Below are 21,305 nucleotides of genomic sequence, written 5' to 3'. Positions count from 1 at the left end.
GAGGTCAAAATCCATTTATTTAAAAGTATAATTTATTATGTAAATTTCTCTCACGAAAGGAACAATTTCTTTTAATCCAAAATGTAAAAGAAACTTGAAAAACTTAGGTTTATTTGTATTTATTAAAATAACATATAAATGTGTCTTTATTCTTTGAATTTTTATACACCTTATTCTGATTTTAAAATACAAGAATTGTTGCAATTCCAAGACAAAATGTAAGACTTTCTGTTTTAAAGTAGTTTCAGCTGACAATCTAAACTTCAGAAACATCACCATAGGAATTCCTAAGAGGTGAATAAAACTAACGCTGCCACTCTTAGCCCATCACATGACTCTAGATCCATAAAGGAGAGAGATTCAACAAAAAACAATTATTGGGCTGATAATTAGTGAATACTCTCCATGAGGGAAGATGGTGGCTCTCTCTACAACCCAAGAAGATCATGTCTACAACTCTTCCCCCACTAGTTTTTAATCCTGGACCAGGCCTGAGTAGGGAGAAACAGAAAAAGCTTTGAAAACAAATATGAGATTAAAGTTTTATATTTTTGTACCTAAAAGAAAGAATTTTTAATACCCCAAAGTTAAAAAAATTATGTTATCATTTTGAAATGTATTAAGTCCTATACCAATTACCACTAGACATACTAATATGGGTTAGACATGAATTCACTCGATGAATATACATTTTGAGGGAGGGATCCAGGTTCACAAAGATTTCTCCTGTTTCCATGTTAGTGCCACCCTTTTGTGCTTTTCTTTAGGGAAATTGATTTTCCTATCCCAAGTCTATACATGTCTGTGAATGTGAGCTGTTATAATTATCCCAGGCCAAAGTGGTTGACTCAAGAGGTGGATGTGAGATCTAAGTCAGGAAGACGGGTTTGTAAAATTCCAGAGAAGTTTTCAAGCTGAGGGGAAAGAGTCTCTTTTCTTCTATGGTCACAGATTTCTCAGCCTAGTGTTGTCAGTTCATGTCCTTGTAGTTTGTGTAAGTCTACTTGTGGTATTGTAGGAGAAGAGAAAAAAAAGCCTCAGAAACAGAAGCAGTGATGACCAGGGGAGAGACCATGATGTCCTAAGGACATTCAAATCTGTAGTTCCAATTATCCCTAAGACTAGCTCCTTCCTTCAAATACCCTATACACTTCTCATACTTTCAGTATATGAGCCAATGCACTTAACTCTATTCAACTTCATTTGAACTGGGATTTTGTCAATTGCAACCAGGTTTACTGTTCTTATTAATCTTATTTCCTCAGAGAGGTCTTTCCTGATCAGTTATCTAATAAAAGCACACCTCCATTATTCTATACCATCACAGCCTTTTTTTTTTTTTTTTTGAGATATACTTTAAAATCAATATTTCCGTGTTTGCCATTGATCTTCCTCACTGGATTATAAACTCTCTTAAACAGGGATCTCATCTGTCTTGCTCATTATACTGTCCCTAACACCTAGCACCAGGGAATACATAGTACATACCAGGTCTTAGATTAGAAGGTGCTGGCTGCCTTGGTGGAGGGAAGTCACCTGCCATTTTTTTTCACTGGAGGTGAATCTACTTTAGGGAGCTCTGCCCAGCACATTAAATAAATGTGTTTTGAGTGATTAAATGTGGAGAAGAGTTGAATCCATCCTAAGAGACTATCTGACAGCTAGCATGGGAGAGATGCTGCCACAATCAGCAGAGTCATTTACTTGCTCTTCAGCTGATCACATAGTATAAGCAAGCCTGGCCATGACCATAAGAACTGTCCAGAAGTCCTGAGAATTTGTGAGCAAACATTATGTATATTGTTGATATAATACCTAATATCATTTAGGTATTATGGATATTTATTGCATAGTATTATGGTGTTTATTGCACAACATTACTGTGATAATAGCTAACTGATACAAGATACCAAACATGTACAAAATAACCAGTTCCAGAAAGCTCCCAATAGAACAAATACTCATAAAATATAAAATCCAAAATTTAGCGTTTTTAAAGTAAAAAAAAAAAAAAAGGCTGTGTTAGATGCACAGTTGTTTAAAAGAAATAATAACTAATTTTGGATCAGCAATCCTTATTTGATTACCTGCTTTGGCTGTGAAACAACTATTAGCTTAGAAACATTCTTTATCTTTTCAGGAATTAAATGTCCTTACCTGTAAAATGAGGTTAACAATAACCACCTTTCAATCTAACTTAAACTGTTGCTATCAGAATCCAATTAGATGACGTCTGCAAATCTGTTTTATAAGCTGAAAATCATCACAGTAAACACAAATGTAGCAGTAACTGTGATGTAGTCAGCAAGTAACAGACTTGGAGTCAGAAACTGTGGGTTAAGACAGAGCTCTGCTATCAACTAGCTGTATAAATTTGAGAAATTTACTCAGACACTCTGATCCTCAATATTTTAATTTATAAAGTGTATAACATACTAAGTTATCAGGATAATTGACAGTTAAAAGTGTGAATACTTAATAATATCTTAATAAATATTTAATAATTATTATGACTATTAAGTTCCAGAAATCGCTCAAAGGAATAAGCAAAAGAGATACTGGGTAAGAGAAAAGGTTGGATGATAACACACCAAAAATAGTCAGCTATTTCTTAGCATATGCTGAAACTAGGGACATTACAGCTCTGAAGAGCCTTCCCTTCCTTTGGCTTATAGTTTGTTTGCCCTTAGTTAAGTAGTAAATTGTAGGTGCAGCAGCTACTTGCTAGAGAAGCTTATATTGAATAATGTTAAAGAACACAGTTTTTAAATCACAAAATGACTGCTTCTTCAAAAGTATCTACTTTTCTTACATACAAAAATGTGTTATTTTATTTTTAGTATGCTAGAATGAGGAAAGCCTTTCTGAGTTTGATACAAATCATAGAAGACCTAAAGAAAAGAATGAATTTTATTGTTACTGAAGAAATTGTAGGAGAAAAAACAATGTAAAAAATGTCAAAAGACAAAAGGAAAACTGGGTAAAATATCTGCAATATAATAAAGGATTAAATTATTTAATACATATGAGCTCCTACAAATTGATAAGAAAAAATACATGAATAACGGGGCAAAGGGTATTAAAAAGAAAATTCAAAGAAAGGAAAATATAAACAACTTTGAAATTTTAAAAAGTATTCAATTTCTGTCATAAAATGATAAATGGATTTTAAAACTATGAAAACATTTGATAAGACACTGTTTTGATTAAAATGTAGACAAAAGGCTCTCTGGTATAGTGATAACAAAAGTATAACCCAGTATACACAGTATAGCGTCACTGTGCAATATTCCATCAAAAGTTTATATATATATTACACTATTTGATCAAGTAAGCCCATTTGTAAAGATAGAGTTGTACATATGATAATTTGCAGATGAAGATGGAAATCCTTTGCAATATCATTTCTGGTAGCAAAAGATTAAGCAACATTAATATTCCTCAATAGATGGCTGCATAAATAACGTATGATAGTCACAGAGTGTAATATTATAAGGCCACATAAATGAATGTGATTAATATGCATGTGCTGATGTGGAATAACTTCCAATATTTTGTAAGTTGAAAACAGCAAGATGTGAACCGTGTGCATGATATGCTACCATTTAAGTTAAAAAATAAAAGATTTTTCTAGACCTATGTGATGGTAAATCACAGAGTACATCTTAAAAGATTAATGAAGGAATGCTGTTACTTCTGCCATGGGAACTGGTGATGAGTTCAGGAGTGGGAAGAAAACTAAGTTTTACTTTATTCTGCATAGGTTCATTTTTTTTTAGCATTTGCATATATTTCCTATATAAATTAATTAGTTTTCTGAATGAAATTTTAAACTAATAATAGAAGAAATTTCATATCACCTTCTAAGAAATACTCATAAATAAAACAAGAATTGTTTGGGCATGACATATATGCTGAGCATGGTAATTCAGCATAACAAATACTGTAAAACATGCTTTCCCTTCAGGAGAATTCATATTTAAGACATCATTTATTGCTCTTACTTTCATGCCCTATTTGAGAAAGTATATTCTCTTGAACCAAAAATTATTGCCTTCTCTGTTACAACTGAGTAGAAAGAAATTTTATAATAGAAGAGCTGGATTCTACTCTTGCCTCTGCTAACAATAAAAGGCCATCACGAAAACTGTATAGGTCTAGCTGTCTTGATTTTTTAAATAAATAATTTTGGTGATGTGTTTGTTCTAAAATTTTATTTGTGAATAGTCATAAAATATTAATTGCCTGATTAATAAATTAACATTAATATTAGCCAAAAGAAACTTCAAAGCAAACAGCTTTCATAGAAATAAAAAGGCTCACTATTATATGATAATATGAACAGTTTGACAGATAAAATATAACTCTTAAAATAGTATATGCCCAGGGCTTCCCTGATGGCGCAGTGGTTGAGAGTCCGCCTGCCAATGCAGGGGACACGGGTTCGTGCCCTGTTCCGGGAGGATCCCACATGCCGCGGAGCAGCTGGGCCCACGAGCCATGGCCGCTGAGCCTGCGCATCTGGAGCCTGTGTTCCGCAATGGGAGAGGCCACAATAGTGAGAGGCCCGCGTACCGCAAAAAACAAACAAAAATAGTATATGCCCGATAATAGATTAAAAAATATATAAAGCAAAACTTGACATAATTAAATGGAGAAATTAATAAATCCATGATTATACTGTGTGAGTTTCAACCTTAACCCATTCAAACTGATAGAAAAAATTATAACAAATATAATGAGAACCACAAAATAAACACAAAACTCAACACACAGGAATTATATAGAAATTGGTGCCATCAAAATAGAAGGCATATTCTAAGTACACATGAAACGTTTAACAAAATGATCATGTTCTAGTCCACAAAGTAAGTCTCAAGAGATAGCAAAGAATCAAACTAATAATGAACACATGCTCTGAGCACAATGAAATGAAACTAAAAATCAACAATAAAGAGTGCTAAGCTCCTCATATGCTTTAAACTAAAAATAATTACTAAACAAGTTCTTGACTAACAGGACCTCAAATAGGGAATTCAGAAATAGAGATATTATGGCATCAAATGTGTAGATTAAAAACCATGAGACAATTAAAAATTAATGATATAGAGAATAATCTCTAAATGGTGGAGTAAGGACTTCCAAAAATTTTCTCCTCTATAAAAACAATGAGAATACTAGCAAAATGGTCAAAATTATCTTTCTTCTAAACTCTAGAAATTAACCAAATTCTAGTAACAATCCAGTGAGTGTTTATTAAGAAAAAATGCTGAATATCATTGAGAACAGCAAACTTTGTAGCATTTTAACATGCATCAATCCCAGTTACTCAGCCATTAAAAAGAATGAGATAGGGCTTCCCTGGTGGCACAGTGGTTAAGAATCCGCCTGGCAATGAAGGGTACACGGGTTCGAGCCCTGGTCTGAGAAGATCCCACATGCAGCGGAGCAACTAAGTCCACACGCCACAACTATTGAGCCTGTGCTCTAGAGCCCGTGAACAACAACTACTGAGCCTGTGCGCCACAACTACTGAAGCCCACGCGCCTAGAACCCGTGCTCCGCAACAAGAGAAGCCACCGCACTGAGAAGCCCACGCATTGCAACAAAGAGTAGACCCCGCTCACTGCAACCAGAGAAAGCCCCCACGCAGCAACGAAGACCCAACGCAGCCAAAAATAAATAAATAAAATAAATTTATTTAAAAAAAAAGAATGAAATACTGCTATTTGCAGCAACATGGATGGACCTGGAGATTATCATACTAAGTGAAATAAGTCAGACAAAGACAAATATCATATGATATGTTTACATGCAGAATCTAAAAAAAAAATGATACAAATGAACTTATTTACAAAACAGAAACAGACACACAGACTTAGAGAATGAACTTATAATTACCAGAGGGTAAGGGCTGGGGGGGGAAGGGATTGACTGGGAGGTTGGGATTGACCTATACACATTGCTATATTTAAAATACATAACCAACAAGGACCTACTGTATAGCACAGGAAACTCTGCTCAATATTCTGTAAAATAACCTAAATGGGAAAAGAACTTGACAAAGAATAGAAACATGTGTATGTATAACTGAATCACTTTGCTATACACCTGAAACTAACACAATACTGTTAATCAACTATGCTCCAATATAAAAGAAATATTAAAAAATAAATTAATATAAAAAAACAAACATGCACCAATCATGTCTCCCTTTCCCCAGCTTTGTGGCAGCCTTGGACACAGACAGCCCAGAAACCACCAGAGGGGATAGATGGGTTTTGGAGCTCCCCCAAAAGCCCAATCTCCAGGGAATTGTTCAATGGGGAAAGAAGAGTGTTTTCAAGAAATTGTGCTGGGGCTTCCCTGGTGGCGCAGTGGTTGAGAGTCCACCTGCCGATGCAGGGGACACGGGTTCGTGTCCCAGTCTGGGAAGATCCCACATGCCGCAGAGTGGCTAGGCCCGTGAGCCATGGCCGCTGAGCCTGTGCGTCCGGAGCCTGTGCTCCGCAATGGGAGAGGCCACAACAGTGAGAGGCCCGTGTACCGCAAAAAAAAAAAAAAAAAGAAAAAAAGAAATTGTGCTGGATTTCCACATGCAAAAGAAAGAAGATCAAACTTCACATCATATATAAAAATTAACTCAAAATGTAGTGTAGACCTAAATGTAAGAGCTAAAACTGTACAACTATTAGAAGAATACATAGGAGTATATCTTAATGACCTTAGATTAGGCAATGGTTTCTCAGCTATGACAGTAAAACACAAGCAACAAAAGAAAAATAACAAGTGAACTTCATCCAAAAAAAAAAAGAACTTTTGAGCTTCAAAGGACATCAAGAAAGTGAAAAGGTGAAAAAACAACCTACAAAATGGGACAAATTATTTCCAAAGCACATATCTGATTAGGGACTTGTATCTAGAATATGTAAAGGACAATTATGACTCAAAACTAAAAAGATAAATAACCCAGTTTAAAACTGGACAAAGGTCTTGAACAGGCATGTTGTCCAGGAAGATACACAAATGACCAATAAGCACAAGAAAAGATGCTCAACGTTGTTAGTCATAAGGGAAAAAAGTCAAGCACAGTGAGATACCACTTTGCACCTGCTAGGATGACTATAATAAAAAAAAGATGGACAGTAAAAACTGATGGAAATTGATTGTGTAGAAACTGAAGCCCTCGTGCATTGCTGATGGGGTTTTAAAATGAAGTAGCCACTCTGGAAAACAGTTTGGCAGTTTCTGAAAACGTTAAATATTGAGTCACCATATGACCCAGCAATTCCATTCTTAGTTTTCACCCAAGAGAAATGAAATGCATGTCCACACAAAAACTTGTACATAAATATTCACAGCAGAATTACTCATAATAAGCAAAAATTGGAAACAATCCAAATGTCCATCAACTGATAAATGGATAAACAAAATGTGGTATATCAATACAAGAGATTTTTATTCTACAATAAAAGGAAATAAAGTACTGATGTATGCTAAAACATGGTTGAACATTGAAAACATTATGACAAGTGAAAGAAGTCAGTCAGAAAAGACCACATACTCTACGATTCCATTTTTATAAAATGTCCAGAATAGGTAAATCTATAGAGACAGAAAATAAATTAGTGGTTGTCAGGCCTGGGGTAGGGGTTGATGGGGAGTGACTTTTAATGCCTGTGGGGTTTGTTGAGAGGGTGATTAAAATATAATAATATTAGATAGCGGTAATGGTTGTATCGCTCTCTAAATATACTATAAACCACTGAAGTGTATACCTCAATGTATCTGTTATAAGAAAAAAGAAATATGGTAATAAGTGTGGAAATTTATAAAGAGTAAAAAACTGTACATATACTATTTTTAGTTCACTGTTAACTAAAAATCATATATTTTTTTTACCTCATTCAGATAATCTATATAACTATCCTCAGCTCTGAAAACTTTTCCATCTATATAAGGAAAAACAATGTAACATTCTGACAATTTAATATTTTCCTTCTCTGTGTATTTGTGCTAGTTAAATAAAGTTGAGAATTCATCCATTAAAAATTAACATCTTACTTAAACTCAATAATTCCGAAAATATAAAAAGAATTAACGCAAAGAAATTAGAAAAAATAACTACAGCAACTGATAAGATAGAGAAAAATAGATTATCAAAAAAACCCAAAGTCATTTGTTTGAAAGATTAATAAAGTATAGATAAACCTATGGCAGGACCAATACATATACAGGTAGATATACATATACATATACAATATATGTACAAATTAACAATAGAAGGAATGAAAGTAGAAAATAATTAAGAATATATAAAATAAAAAGATAGAGTGAGATATATACTTTAATAATATATGAAAATAGGTAAAAATAAGACTTTTTCTGGAGAAATGTTACCAAAATTTCATATATTTCACAATTTTCATGTATTTCAAAAGAACTATAAAATAATTTGATTCAACCTCCACTCTGAAAAAAGCACAGGTGTAAGGGACAGAAATAAGCTTATAAAAGAGACTGTTCAAAGGCATCGTGGGAATCTGAGAGCACACAGTACATAGAGATGGCCTGGATCTTTGGAATGGCTTGTAAAAGCTCTTGCTTTGGAGTCAGGAGGAATGAAGCGCAAAAGCTCTTCTCTAACATCTCTTTACCACAAGGCTCTGGGCAAATGAAGTAACCTTCTGTGTCTCAGTTTCCATAGGTATAAAATCAGAGAATTAATAATATCTAATTGGCTTCTTGTGAGTTATAAATAAATTACCTATGACATTTTAGATGCTTGATAAATGGTAGCTATCAGTAATATTATAATTAAATTTAAGAAATTATTTATATGGAATTTGGGATTAACATATACACACTACCATATAGAAAATAGATAACCAACAAGGACCTACTATTGTATAAAACAGATAACCACAGTGAACTATACTTAATATTTTGTAATAACTTATAAGGGAAACAAATCTGAAAGGCATATATATACATATATAAAACCGAATCACTTGGTTGTGCACCTGAAACTAACACAACATTGTAAATCAACTACACTTCAATAAAAAATAAATAAAAATAAAAATAGAAAGAAAAACCAGAAAGGAAAAAAAGAAATGATTCAGAGGTGGGAGTTTTGAATAGAGTATAGGATTCAGATTTCCAGAGAGAATGTAGAAAATACTGTCATACTGAAAAGTCATAGATGGCAATGAGCAGCGTACATGAAGGAGGTAAAATGAAGTCATATACGTGAAAGTACTTTACATTCTTGGCCATGATGCATTTATTATCATTACTCATGACAAAACCATAAATAATGTGCATGGAGTGGAAACCCACAGTGGAAGACAATGAAACATCAGATTGGAGAGATTAAATGAACAAAAATGAAGAAAGCCCTTAATGTCAGGCTGAGGATATGAGGTTCTTTTCATAAATAATGAATAGTTACTTTTAAAATCATGAATGGAGACTGATATGTAAAACTCTCACTTTATTAAGATAAATAAAGGAATGGATGGCCAGATTGTAAACCACCACAGCTTCACTGCCCTGATCTCTTCACCTTTATCTTCCATTATTCCCCAAGGTAGCCCATCTGCTTAACATCACTTTATTCTTTACTATATGTCTGAGCTCTTTTCATCAATTCTCATCTTCCAGATCTGGGTTACCCTCTCCATTTTCAATAAAAATATTATATTCCTTCAACTTTTTGATATTTTACTTCTCACAAACTGGAGAAACAAGAGGATGATAAAAAATAGGCTGGAAAGAAGACTGCCATGATCATTACAACTGCCTGGACTGTGCTGTGGCACAGATGCTTTTTTTTTAGAATTAAAGTTTGGATGCAATAAAAAAAATTTGTTTAAATAAATAAAAAATGGAGTAAATGGAGCTCCAAATCAACTATAACTCAATACAAAAATATAAAGTAAATGGGGCTCCAAAAAATAAAAAAAGTTTGGGTGATGGACACAGTGTACTGCTAGGTGATCATTATGTTTATGCAGTTTTGTATTTACATCCATGATCTCTTTCTTTAAAAAGATATGTTTTAAAATAAATACATTTATAGAAAAATCTTTTAAAAAACAAGCGATTAAGAACAAAGAAATACATTGGTGGGTAAATCTAACCTAATTCAGGCTAAAAGAAAATAAAAGGGAGATGCTACAATGTTCTTTCCAATGTTACTAGAAATATGCTGCAAATTTGTAAGTAGGCTACTACCAAACAGCAAAGAAACCAGAGATAGAAAAGAAATGCAGTCAGTAGCAATAGTCTGGGTTTTCATAAGTAAAAAGAAAATACTTCAGAGAAAGGTGATTAATAAATTATGTATTAAAGAGGGAACATGTAAGGCACTGATAAAATAAAGTATCCAGGTACCCAAGAGAAGTGAGATTTATTTTTATAAAATAAAAAAAAAGATTATAAAAACAGTATTTTGAAAATAATTATAGTTAACTAATAAGATGTTAAAAGTTAACTTAGAGAAAATAGAGTAATCTCAGCAATTCAGCAAATGGCAGAGTGTAAAGAATTTAGGAAGGGATGATTAGAAAGAAATAAGAGAATATGAGACAACTACAGAGGAAAATTCAGGAGGAAAAAAATGGGCGAGTCATGCTTCTAATTTGTGGCATAAAGAGTACTATTATTTTTTATTTTTAAAATGTCAAGAAGAATAAGCACAGATATTGCATTCAATAAAGAGAACACATTTTAAAAGGAAGCACTCAGCTTAAGAATGATGGGGAAAAAGAACAAAAGAAGAACAAGAAAAAAGAAATTTTACTTTTAAAGTCCAATAATCAATAGTCAATTCATTTTTATTGAATTATGAATCTGCTGTAGGTTTTTCAAAAAGAAATGATCTGAATAAAACACAGAATAAATTTGTTTTATGTATGAAAATTGGTTTAATCAAAAATAAGTTTTAATACCTAACAAAACCTCTATTATCTGTAACAATATAAATGCTAAAAATGGTATTTAATACACTGTATGTTGAGGAAGGGATAAATTACCAGCAGGTTAAAGTTTCCATGTAAGAAAAGCTCTGTACTAACTTTAAAAGGTAAAATATACTTTTGCTTCTCTGTCAAATTATAAACAAAGCCAGGTGTGAAATACAGCAATCTTAACAGTGAGAAATGATATGGTACTATTAGAGTTTCTTTCTAAGCTGAGGGTAGAAGGGGTCAATTCCATTAGAAGAATTATCTTTGCACCTGGTAAATTATATTCAAATGTTGAATTGTTCTAATATTCAGCTTGAGTTGTGATTGATTTCACAGAGTACAAAGCCACTATAATAAGTCAATCATTTTGTCATCTGTATCCAAAAACCAGACCTAGAGCCAATTCTCATGTAAAACATGATTATAAATATATCTGAGGTCAAAGTTTGACCTATCATTTTCCTACTCCAAACATGTATATGAAATGGCTATTTTTATTACAACAAACTGCTATTTTTTTTTCAGCTTCTCATGCCAATTACATTGTGCAAGAATTTTGAAGGAGAAAGAGTTAGATAAATGTTTGTGAAACTTATGCCTCTAGGACTCAAATTTTAACAGCTAGGAAAACACAACTACAAGACAACATTTGAAATAAAATAAGAAAATAATTTAACATTCCCTGAAAAAAATCATGTTTTTAATTGCATATTATTTTATTGGATACTATGTAAAACACAAGAGAAAAATCTATAACTTGATTTCTGACTTCAAGATGCTTATTACTTTATTGGAGAAGTAAAGAGCAAAGGAAGAAGATAGAAATTAAAAAAGCAAATTAAAAAGGTGACCACATATTTTCTTGGACAAATTCTAGATATAGAAAGGAGAAATAAGTGGAGAGTAAGAATATTTGGAAGAAGACTCTATATTAAAGAAGAAAGATTTGACCTAGTAGGTTTTAAAAAATATCCAGGATTTTTAGAGACAAAGAGGGAAAGTACAATATAAGCAGAAGAAACAAAATGAAAAAAGTTTATGATGTATGGGTTCTTAGGAGCCTGATGAAGCCTGGGTACTCCTAATCAGAAATTTTTAAAGACTACAAAAACAGTAAGAAAAAAGTAAAAAAAAAAAAAAAGTATCAAATATATTCAAATACAATTATCAAAATTCAAAAAAAACCAATTTTTGATGGAGTAATATATGTACTTTTTAAAATTAATGCATTCAATAACAAGATTGAGCAGTGGGTCTAATGACTCCCATTACTGAAGTAGCAGTGGTTTTCAAAGCCTGAACATAAGTGATATTTTGCGATATTAGCAACAACTTTAACATGATATGAATATGCCTATCACTTCTATTGGAAACACAGTCATAGTTGCTGCTAAGAACTGGTCTGTGGTATACATTCACAGCTGAAAGAAATGTTAACCTTCAGTGAGAGATTAAAGAAAATAAAGGTGTAAAATTTTCCCTAACAAACTTCATGGACCCCTTCAATTCTATCCATGGACCTGTAAGTGTCCTGTGACTCAAATTAAGAATCTGGAGAAGACAGTGGGAAGCCACCATTCATTAAGCACCTAATGGGTATAGGGCACAGCAAAAAGTGCTTCATGTTATTCTTACAGCATGTTGTTGTAATGGGAATTGATATTTGAAAGATGAGAAAACTAAGGCTCAAGGAGTTTTAGGTAACCTGCCTGCAGCCACATACATAATGAATGCCATTTATAGGATTAGAGTTCAAATTTCAGATTCCATAGCCTTTGTTTGCTTTTCCTACTGTGGAATATGATCTAGAGAATCAGCAGAATGTCTTAAATGGGCAATTAGAAGATGAACACAGCCAGAGCAAGGAGTTGTTTTCAAGAGTAGTAGAAATACAGTTGGAAGTGTGGGACAGGGCCAGTCTTTGGAGGGTTCTAAACATTCAAAGAGAAATAAAAGTAAATGCTTTGGAGCATACAAAAATAAGCGCCTAGGGAGGAAGATGACAAAAACAGTTACTTAAGGAAAAGATAGTCAGATGGACTGTAATGGTAAAGGATTATTGTAATATTTTCTGTCCAGAAGATTTTGAAGTAGGTCTAATATGACACATTATACTTAAATGCCTTTTCTAAAATTAGTTGTACCCATTATTGATTTTCTGAGGTGTTTTTGCATTTTTTATCAATATCTATTCTTAAATATAGCAAGATACACAACACACATATCACTTGCTATTCTTAAATATAGCAAAACACACATCTACTTACTGACACTTGTGCAACTTTCACCATCCACATCCAGCTTCCACCCTTCATAACATGAGCACTTGACTGTGTGCTTGTGTTGCTCACACACTTGACTGCACTTCAGATGGTTGCTGCAATAATCTACAATTTCACATGTTTTATTGTCTCTGCTGAGTTGAAGTCCTTCAGGGCAAGAACAGACAATTCCTCTTCCAGGAACAACAGAACAGTGGTTGCTACAGCCTCCATTGTTCAGTGAACATTCATCTATAAAAGGAGAGGAACAGATTATAGGGCATCATCAATTGTTTTGCTCAATTAAATACTAATCACTGAACTCAATCCTCTAAGGCTGGAATTAGAGAAAGGATATTATAAATGAATGGAGAAAGCACTCTTTAGATTTTTGTCCCAGAAGTTGGGGTAGAAATGATGAAAGAATTCATCTAATGACCAAATAGAGTTCTATATGACCGAAATTGGGAATGGAAGATTTTCATTTCTATAAATCTTTGGAGTACACTTTGTTTTACTCCATAGAAGTAAAGTGAGTTCAATGTTTCCATTATTACTGGAAAGATTATGCTGAGCCTTTTAGCAGTTATGCAAAATCAGTTTTTGAGGGCTTCCAAAAGGGACTCACATACACTGGTGATCTGAAAATCTGACTTATCTCAGTGTTTATAAATAAACAGGCATACACATACACATGTATGTATTATATCTATATATCTTTTTCTACACCTATAGTGTGATTTATAATAATAATCCAGAATGGATTAGTTTGTCCTTTACTGGCTACAGATATTTATTTATTTACTTTTATTTTCTTAGATATTTATTTTTAAATTAGGTAAATTATACATTGTACTTCATATATTGGTTATTATTATTAATTCAATGAGGCTATGGAAACATAATAAATAATACACAAAAATACTTGATCTGGCATTTTGGCTGAAATAATCAGCAAGTAGACTTGTATAAAGAAAGAGAACTTCTCTTTCAGGGCACTTATAGTTTATAATCACACATTAGATATATTTATTTATCATTCTATTTCATCACAAGATTGTAGGATCCATGAGGGTATGCAAAATATTCATTCTGTTTACCATGTATATCCCACAGCTAGCATAGTGCCTAGCATAGAGTAAGCAGTTAAAAATATTTGTTGAATAACAAAATTTAACAAAATCATCCAAAAGCACACAACTGCCCCTAAATTGAGCTAGTATTTGTCCAACTGGGAAATTTCAAGATGTCATATTTACGCCCTTGACAAAAATAGCAAATAATTGTTTTCGCAACCATGATATTACCTATTATTATATACTATTAGGTGCATAGTAATAAGGCCAAAAGAAGCGTTGTCTTTCTCTACTTTAAAAATATGTTTGAGTAGTTGTCAAAGATTGTTCAGTTAGGTGTGTTTTGAGACATACTGAAAAGGAATGTTGTTCAATGACTGGCGAATTGCAATAATAATTACTTATATACCTCTAATATTTCCTGTTCTCTATGGAAATTCATCCAGCTCAAAAAATTGGACTGGAATGTAAGACTTTCAAAAATATTCTCTACACATTTTAAACTTCTGTATGGGTCAACTATTCTTCACATTTGTCACCATAAAAGAAGTTACAGTAATAAGAAAAGAAAAATGATTACATTAACTGTTTTCTCTAAGAATTCAAGTTTGGCATTATTTTAGAAGAAAAAAACATAGATTCATTTCTTGGTTCCTTCAAATATGTTTGGTCACCTGTAATCATAATCATTTCAAAACAGCAGACGTTTCAAAATCTTTGCCCCATTTTGTTCTATTGACATTCTTTTTCAAGAGAATTACTGTAAAGAAATGTCATCATACACAGCGGGTGAAAAAAATTGTTACAATGCTTTTAGCTTATTTCAAGTACGACTGTTCTCTCAGCATTCAAATGTCTCTTTCTGACACTACCTGTGGAATTAAATCCTAGATTTAAGGATAAACAAAATTCACGTTGAAACTCTACAACTTAATATATAAATTTAATGGCAATATTTGTATGGCTAGCCCCTTGTCAATTTTCCCTTAACCCTAAACCTATCATTAAATCCTGCAGCTTCTTTTTAAATTTTTTGCTACCCGACAAAAGACTCTCTCATTGACCAAGCTTTAGTCAAGCATCTCTGAACCCTCAGTCTTGGCTGATAAAACTGCAGACTCTCAGCACAATTTCATTGTCTAATCCTCTCCCCAAACCCCTCTTCCCAAGCCAATAAGAGACTTAGACAAACACTAGCACAGTTTTTAACAGCTCATGGCAGCATCCCTAAAATGACCTCAGCCCTCCTTAAAGTGTCTTCCTGAGAAAGCTCTATGACTCCATGATGCTGCAGAAATCTACTATTGTTTTCCCTCAAACCTGATGATAGGAAGATAGGGCCCTGAGCCCCATCTCAGAGCAGTTACTTTAGAAAGCTTGCAAGATAAATCCTTTCTCTGTACCTTTGAGATGTCAATCATCTACCACTCAGAACTGTTCCTCCCAACCCCAGGATCTGAAAGTCATCTTTTTGAAATGCAAACATTTAAGGAGATAACTCTCTCACCCTTACTCCCAACCCTGTGGGTACCTTGCTCTGACTTGTACCACTGCCTCCAGTCATAAAGATATGAGAAGTTTGTCTCTTCTCTGGGATGAGCACCAATTAACAAACCCAGATGGCCTAGTCACATGGGCCAATGCCCCATTAACACCCCTTAGTGCCTTTCCCATAGCACATTCCAGCCTTTAAAAAGCTTCTCATCTTTTGTTTTGGTGAAGCTGATTTCAATTAATATTGGATACTCTTCCCTATTGCAATAGTTATTACGGAGTAAATATCACTTTAACTAGTATCCAGTTTTATCTTTGACATACCCTTATAACAAAAATCAACAGTTAACTCCCTTCTTGAATGATTGAAATCTCTTCTTATTTCTTTCTTAAGTGCATATGTCTTTCCTCTTTAAATCACTTAAAATTCCCCCTGAAAAAATAATCTCTCCACCAGGATTCAACTTACCTTCTTGAGCTCTCTCTTTTCTTAAAATTTTATAGACCAGATTTATTTGGAGAAAACAAACAACCTCACTACCCAAACGATGGATGTTTACATCTCAAGACACCTCCCAAATACTGTCTACAGATTACAAGTAATTTTCATATATTTTACATGTATTGAGGAACAGGATATGAATCAATCCCCGTTTTTGTTTCAACGGAGAGTAGGGGGATACAAAACAGCTATTTTAGATACAACTATTTGGAAGGAGTTGACATGAAGAGGGCAAACCCTACATTTTCACCATCTATAGCAAATGGTTTAAAAAACCCTTTCAACTTTGGGTATCTTTCTCTAAAATCCACTCTTTAGCTACAAGTCAATTCATGCCAATTATTTAAAGTTAATTCACTTGGTATATCTTTCATGTCCACCAGGTAAATGATTCATTATGCCCATTGCTGCAGCACTCAAACCAACATCCCCGCCTGGCTGGACAGGGCCTAACCTAGTATTGGTTGGAAAAGGATTTGAAAACAAGAGACCAAAGTGTCATTTCCCTACAGGAACCAATATTGCCGACCATCTACAAACTGACACTACAAAGGTGCACATAAAAGCACCTTTTCAGAGGAAAGAAGAGCCTTCTGCAATGCAGTCAATCCCTTGACCAGTGATTGTTTTTGTTTTTCATTGTTCTAATTCTCCCTCAACTTCACCTGATAAAGGACAGAGTATGTGAGTTCAATATGCCACAGTGCTGCAATCAGTACAAAAATGTCTTTTTATCTCCTCTGGTACTTCCACACCTAGCTTTACTGTGACCTTTTCCACTCCCTGTAATCATTTAAAATCTTTGAGCAAGACTTCTTAGCCAATGAGTACAGTAGCTTGATAAGCAAGAACTGATTTTCAATCTTGAAGTAGACAGAGAAATGAATTCAGAAGAAATCTCCTTTTCTCTTTTATTTTCCCAATTTAGGGAGCAGAGAATAGGAAAATAAGGCTGCATTTTCTTATGATTCTCTTCATTTTTCTTAATGACTGTATTTTCTCTTCTCCACCTTTTATTTACTTCATTTAACCCAAAGGGTGAAGAAAAGATGGAAAAGCACTAATTTATTTCAAGAACTGTAGTGCATTAAGTATTATTACCATGACTTCCTAATAGATATCATATCCATTTTTTTATAAGGAAACTGACAATTCCAGAAATTAACCACCTGCCTAGGTGACTTAATTGAAGTAATTGAAGAATAGAATTCAAACTTGTCAAAATCTCATTTTTTTCTATAATTATACACTTTCAATTTTAAGACTGTTGACAGTTTCCTTCTTTTAGAATTGCTCTTACAAACTTCATGAGCAATTCTCATACATGGTAATGTAAGAGATCTTTCCATCCACCGAACTACTCCACCAGGGAGAACAGGCTGGGAGAAAAAGAAGTGAATACAGATAAACTGTATAAATAAAGTCTGTCATCCTTTAGTTGTAATTTTTTGGATTTAATTTTAGGGTTTCTGTTTGTTTAAATGATAGCATCACTGAATGAAGACTGTTGCATTTACTGTTTCAAGGTTGTTTTATAGAATCACAGACTATTTGGAAGAAAGGATGTTTTATTACATAAATTTTAAAAAGAATAATAGTCTTTTTTATATCACTCAGTATGCTATTAATGCTCAATTCAGATCAATATATGATAACTTTAGGCTTAAATGTAGTTGTCTTTCCTATTTCCAATCAGGCAGGTTCATCATTTCCTAAAGTCATTTTCTCACAGCCTCAAGTCATCCCATTATTGTTCTTATCATGCTATAAATCTTCGTCATTACTCTATTGATGTCACCTTCAGTATTATCTAGAAAGCATATTTTTAAAATCTCCTTGCGAAATCTCTGATCTCCCCACAGAGAAGGAAATATAATTGCTTTATCTGTGCTGGTGGCATAAGGAGATGGCTAGTGAAAAGTGATTTTAAAGCTCAAAAGCTATCACACTGAAATCATCATTTTAACTAGATAAAGCATACTAAAGAAAGCTACTGTAAGAAAACTAAAAACTTCTGAGAAAATTATATAAAATCAAGTAATATTCTATTGATTTCATTATCCAGTTTCTTCCTTTCCTCTTTTTAAAAAAGGTTTCTGTTGTAATGATCTGAGTCCTGACAAAATACATTGGGTGGTAGTAAATTTCATCCCATAGTTTAATAATAACAGGAGTCTTCTGTTCTGAGCAACTCACTGACAGAATATAATCAATTCAATTGTGGGAACATCATTGACTATTCAGAGATTTAAATGATGAATGCAGCTGTACAATTGTTAAGTTAGTTGGATCAGGTAGCCTTTTCTGCTTCATTTTTTGAGATTTCTGATCATATTTAATTTTTTAAATAAATATACAGTGCCTGTAAAATGTAAACAGGATTCAACCCTAAAAGTTACATTTAAAGAAATGACTGGAAGGAACAAATGCTACTATAATAACTATCAGCTAGTGGACTAAAAGGTTCTAGTCTCCAGAAAGAAGCAATGCAGTGAAACGTGCAATACCACAGAGGTCGCCTTCGTCAGACCCATCAGGACAATCCCTTCTCCCATTGCAGAGCTTCTCTGGCTGCAGGCAGACCGAAGTGTCATTAGCACAAGGGTACTTGGGTGGCCCACACAAGAAACTGTCACAGTCATCTTCGTCTGACTGATCTTCGCAATCGATATCTCCATCGCATACCCAGTCTTTGTTGATGCATCTCCCTTAAGAAAATAGCAACAACATGCATTTAATTTTTGCAATTAAGCCACTGGAATAATGAGTAGTCATTGTCTTCAGTCAGAGGCAGAACAAATTGCCATTAGCAAGAAATCTATTTGCTGATAGTTTGACATTTTCATGACAGCATTTGAGTAGTTCTTGTCCTCATTGTAATAGTATTCTTAGTGTTAAAGCCCTGATATTTTCTTTAGTTTCAAGTTATTGCCTTACCCTATTTAAAAATAAAATCTGTAACTCATTGAAAGTTTAATTACTTTTAAAAGCAAATTTTATTTATAAGTTCTTTTCAGTGCCCTAAATTTAGATAGGTGCTATCACTGTATTTTGGAGACCTAAAATTAAGCAAATGCTTTATTTTTGAAGGTGAAGATGTCCTTCTATTTACATTTATAACCTTAGCAACTCAACTCCTCACATTCAGACTTATGTACATGCCCTTTCATAGAAGAATGTAAAATGTTACTAAACATTTTAGTAGCTAAGATATATACAGACAAAATTTAGAGAAATATGTTCTTTATTGACTTTGAAAGAAAAAAATGAAGTGATTATTGTTTAGCCAGAATGTTTCAAAAGTAACAATGTGAAATTCCTAGAAAGCAATGTATTGACTATGTAAACTGTTTTTGTTCGTTGCAAATTATTCTTCCTTTCCAGAATATTTGTAATTTTCTTCTAATTAATCATCTTTTCTGAATTATACAATGTTAATGTGTAATGTGAATAAAAAATGTTCCTAAAGATAAATACTGGTTATCAGTTGACTACACCAACATCTCATAAAATGAGTGGGGCAAATAAAAGGGAAATGGAAAAATGTTAGGTTGTATATGTCCAAGAGTCATTACGTATTTAAATGTCTTCTTCAAACTCAAGGCTACTGAATTTTAAAATATTTAAAATATTTGTGAAAATATGTTTTATTTATAGAAACATATTAATAATTCTCTATGCTACTATATATCAAATAAGAGAAAAACAAATGATCAGTTCCACAGTTAATATAAATAAATTTGATAATATTCAACATTTATTGATCAAAATACTCTTAAAATAAAATGAATTATTTTATTCACATAAAATGAACACTTTATTAATGAATTTGAATATAAATGGAGGAACATTATAAAATTTTGCTTTAACATCATAAATAAAACTAATAATGTTATTATTTTATATTGCCTGGAAATATTATGTAATATAATTAGACAATAGAAAGAAATGAGGTATAAAACTAGAAGAGAATATCATTACATGCAGTTAATATAATCACATAATTATAAATCAATAAAAACTAAATAAGAACTATAAGAAACTAAGAATTTAAAATATATGTAGCTAGTTTAAAAAATTATACAAAAATCAATAGATTTCATATATACAAAGATAATATAGTAGAAGAAAAGGTCAACCAAAAAATCTACCATAAAACAAAGTATTTTGAGTTAAACTACACAAAAATTGTATATAATTTATATGAAAATTTAAAAGTTTATAAAGAAACTCAAAAGAAGCCTGGAATAAAGATATAGTTTGGTTTTAGAGAGGAAGATATTTTAAAGGTATTATTTTTCCCCTAATTAATACCATCCCAATAAAATAGTAACAATATTATTGTAATCCCATGAACTTATCCTAAACTTAAGAAAATCAAACTGCAAATATCATGAGGAGTCTTCTAAAAAAAATAGAGGAACACTAATGAGTAGGAACTATATATGACAGGAATTTAGAAGTGTTTTAAAGTAACATTGGTTAAATTTTTTTCATAACAGGATATCAATAAGCATCAATAATTAAACAGCATAGAGACATGAGAAGTACAGTCATTTATGTACATGGTTTTAATATACAAAAACTGGCAATTCAAAATAGTAGAGAATAAATAATTACAAAATTAATAATGTTAGGATTGTTGATGAGCCACCTGGAGGAAAAAAAAATGCTGAATCTTTACTTGACCCTTACACCAAAAAAAATTATAGACAGATCAAATAAGTGTTTTAAAATAATAACAATGATAATACACATTCTAGAATAAAACAGCTATTAAAACAAGAACATTACAAACATAGAAAACATAAAGGACAAATTGACAAACTTAAATACTGTCCACACTGAGCAATAAAATCCATCTACAGAGTCAACATAAAGTCAATAAAACAGAAAAAAAATCATTATATTTGACAAAAAGGGCATATTTCTTTAAAATAGAAAAGCCTCATAAATCAATATGATAAAGATCAATAAACCAATATAAGTGCAAGATTCA

At 32.7% G+C, this 21,305-nt stretch overlaps 1 protein-coding gene across 1 annotated transcript in view; it reads right to left on the bottom strand.

The window, feature by feature from the left end:
- Positions 1 to 21,305, bottom strand: part of LRP1B (LDL receptor related protein 1B) — a 1,792,829-nt gene that overhangs the window by 622,047 nt on the left and 1,149,477 nt on the right. The window contains exons 22-23 of the mRNA XM_030883038.2: positions 18,814 to 19,014; positions 13,241 to 13,486 (exon numbers count right to left, since the gene is read on the bottom strand). Of these exons, the coding sequence (XP_030738898.2) occupies positions 13,241 to 13,486; positions 18,814 to 19,014 (447 nt within the window). The remainder of the gene's footprint in view (positions 1 to 13,240; positions 13,487 to 18,813; positions 19,015 to 21,305) is intronic.

Source organism: Globicephala melas, chromosome 7 (genome assembly GCF_963455315.2).
Source record: "Globicephala melas chromosome 7, mGloMel1.2, whole genome shotgun sequence".
Lineage (NCBI taxonomy): Eukaryota > Metazoa > Chordata > Mammalia > Artiodactyla > Delphinidae > Globicephala > Globicephala melas.
The sequence above is the reverse complement of the archived record's forward strand: the minus strand, read 5'-3'. Positions and strand labels throughout refer to the sequence as shown.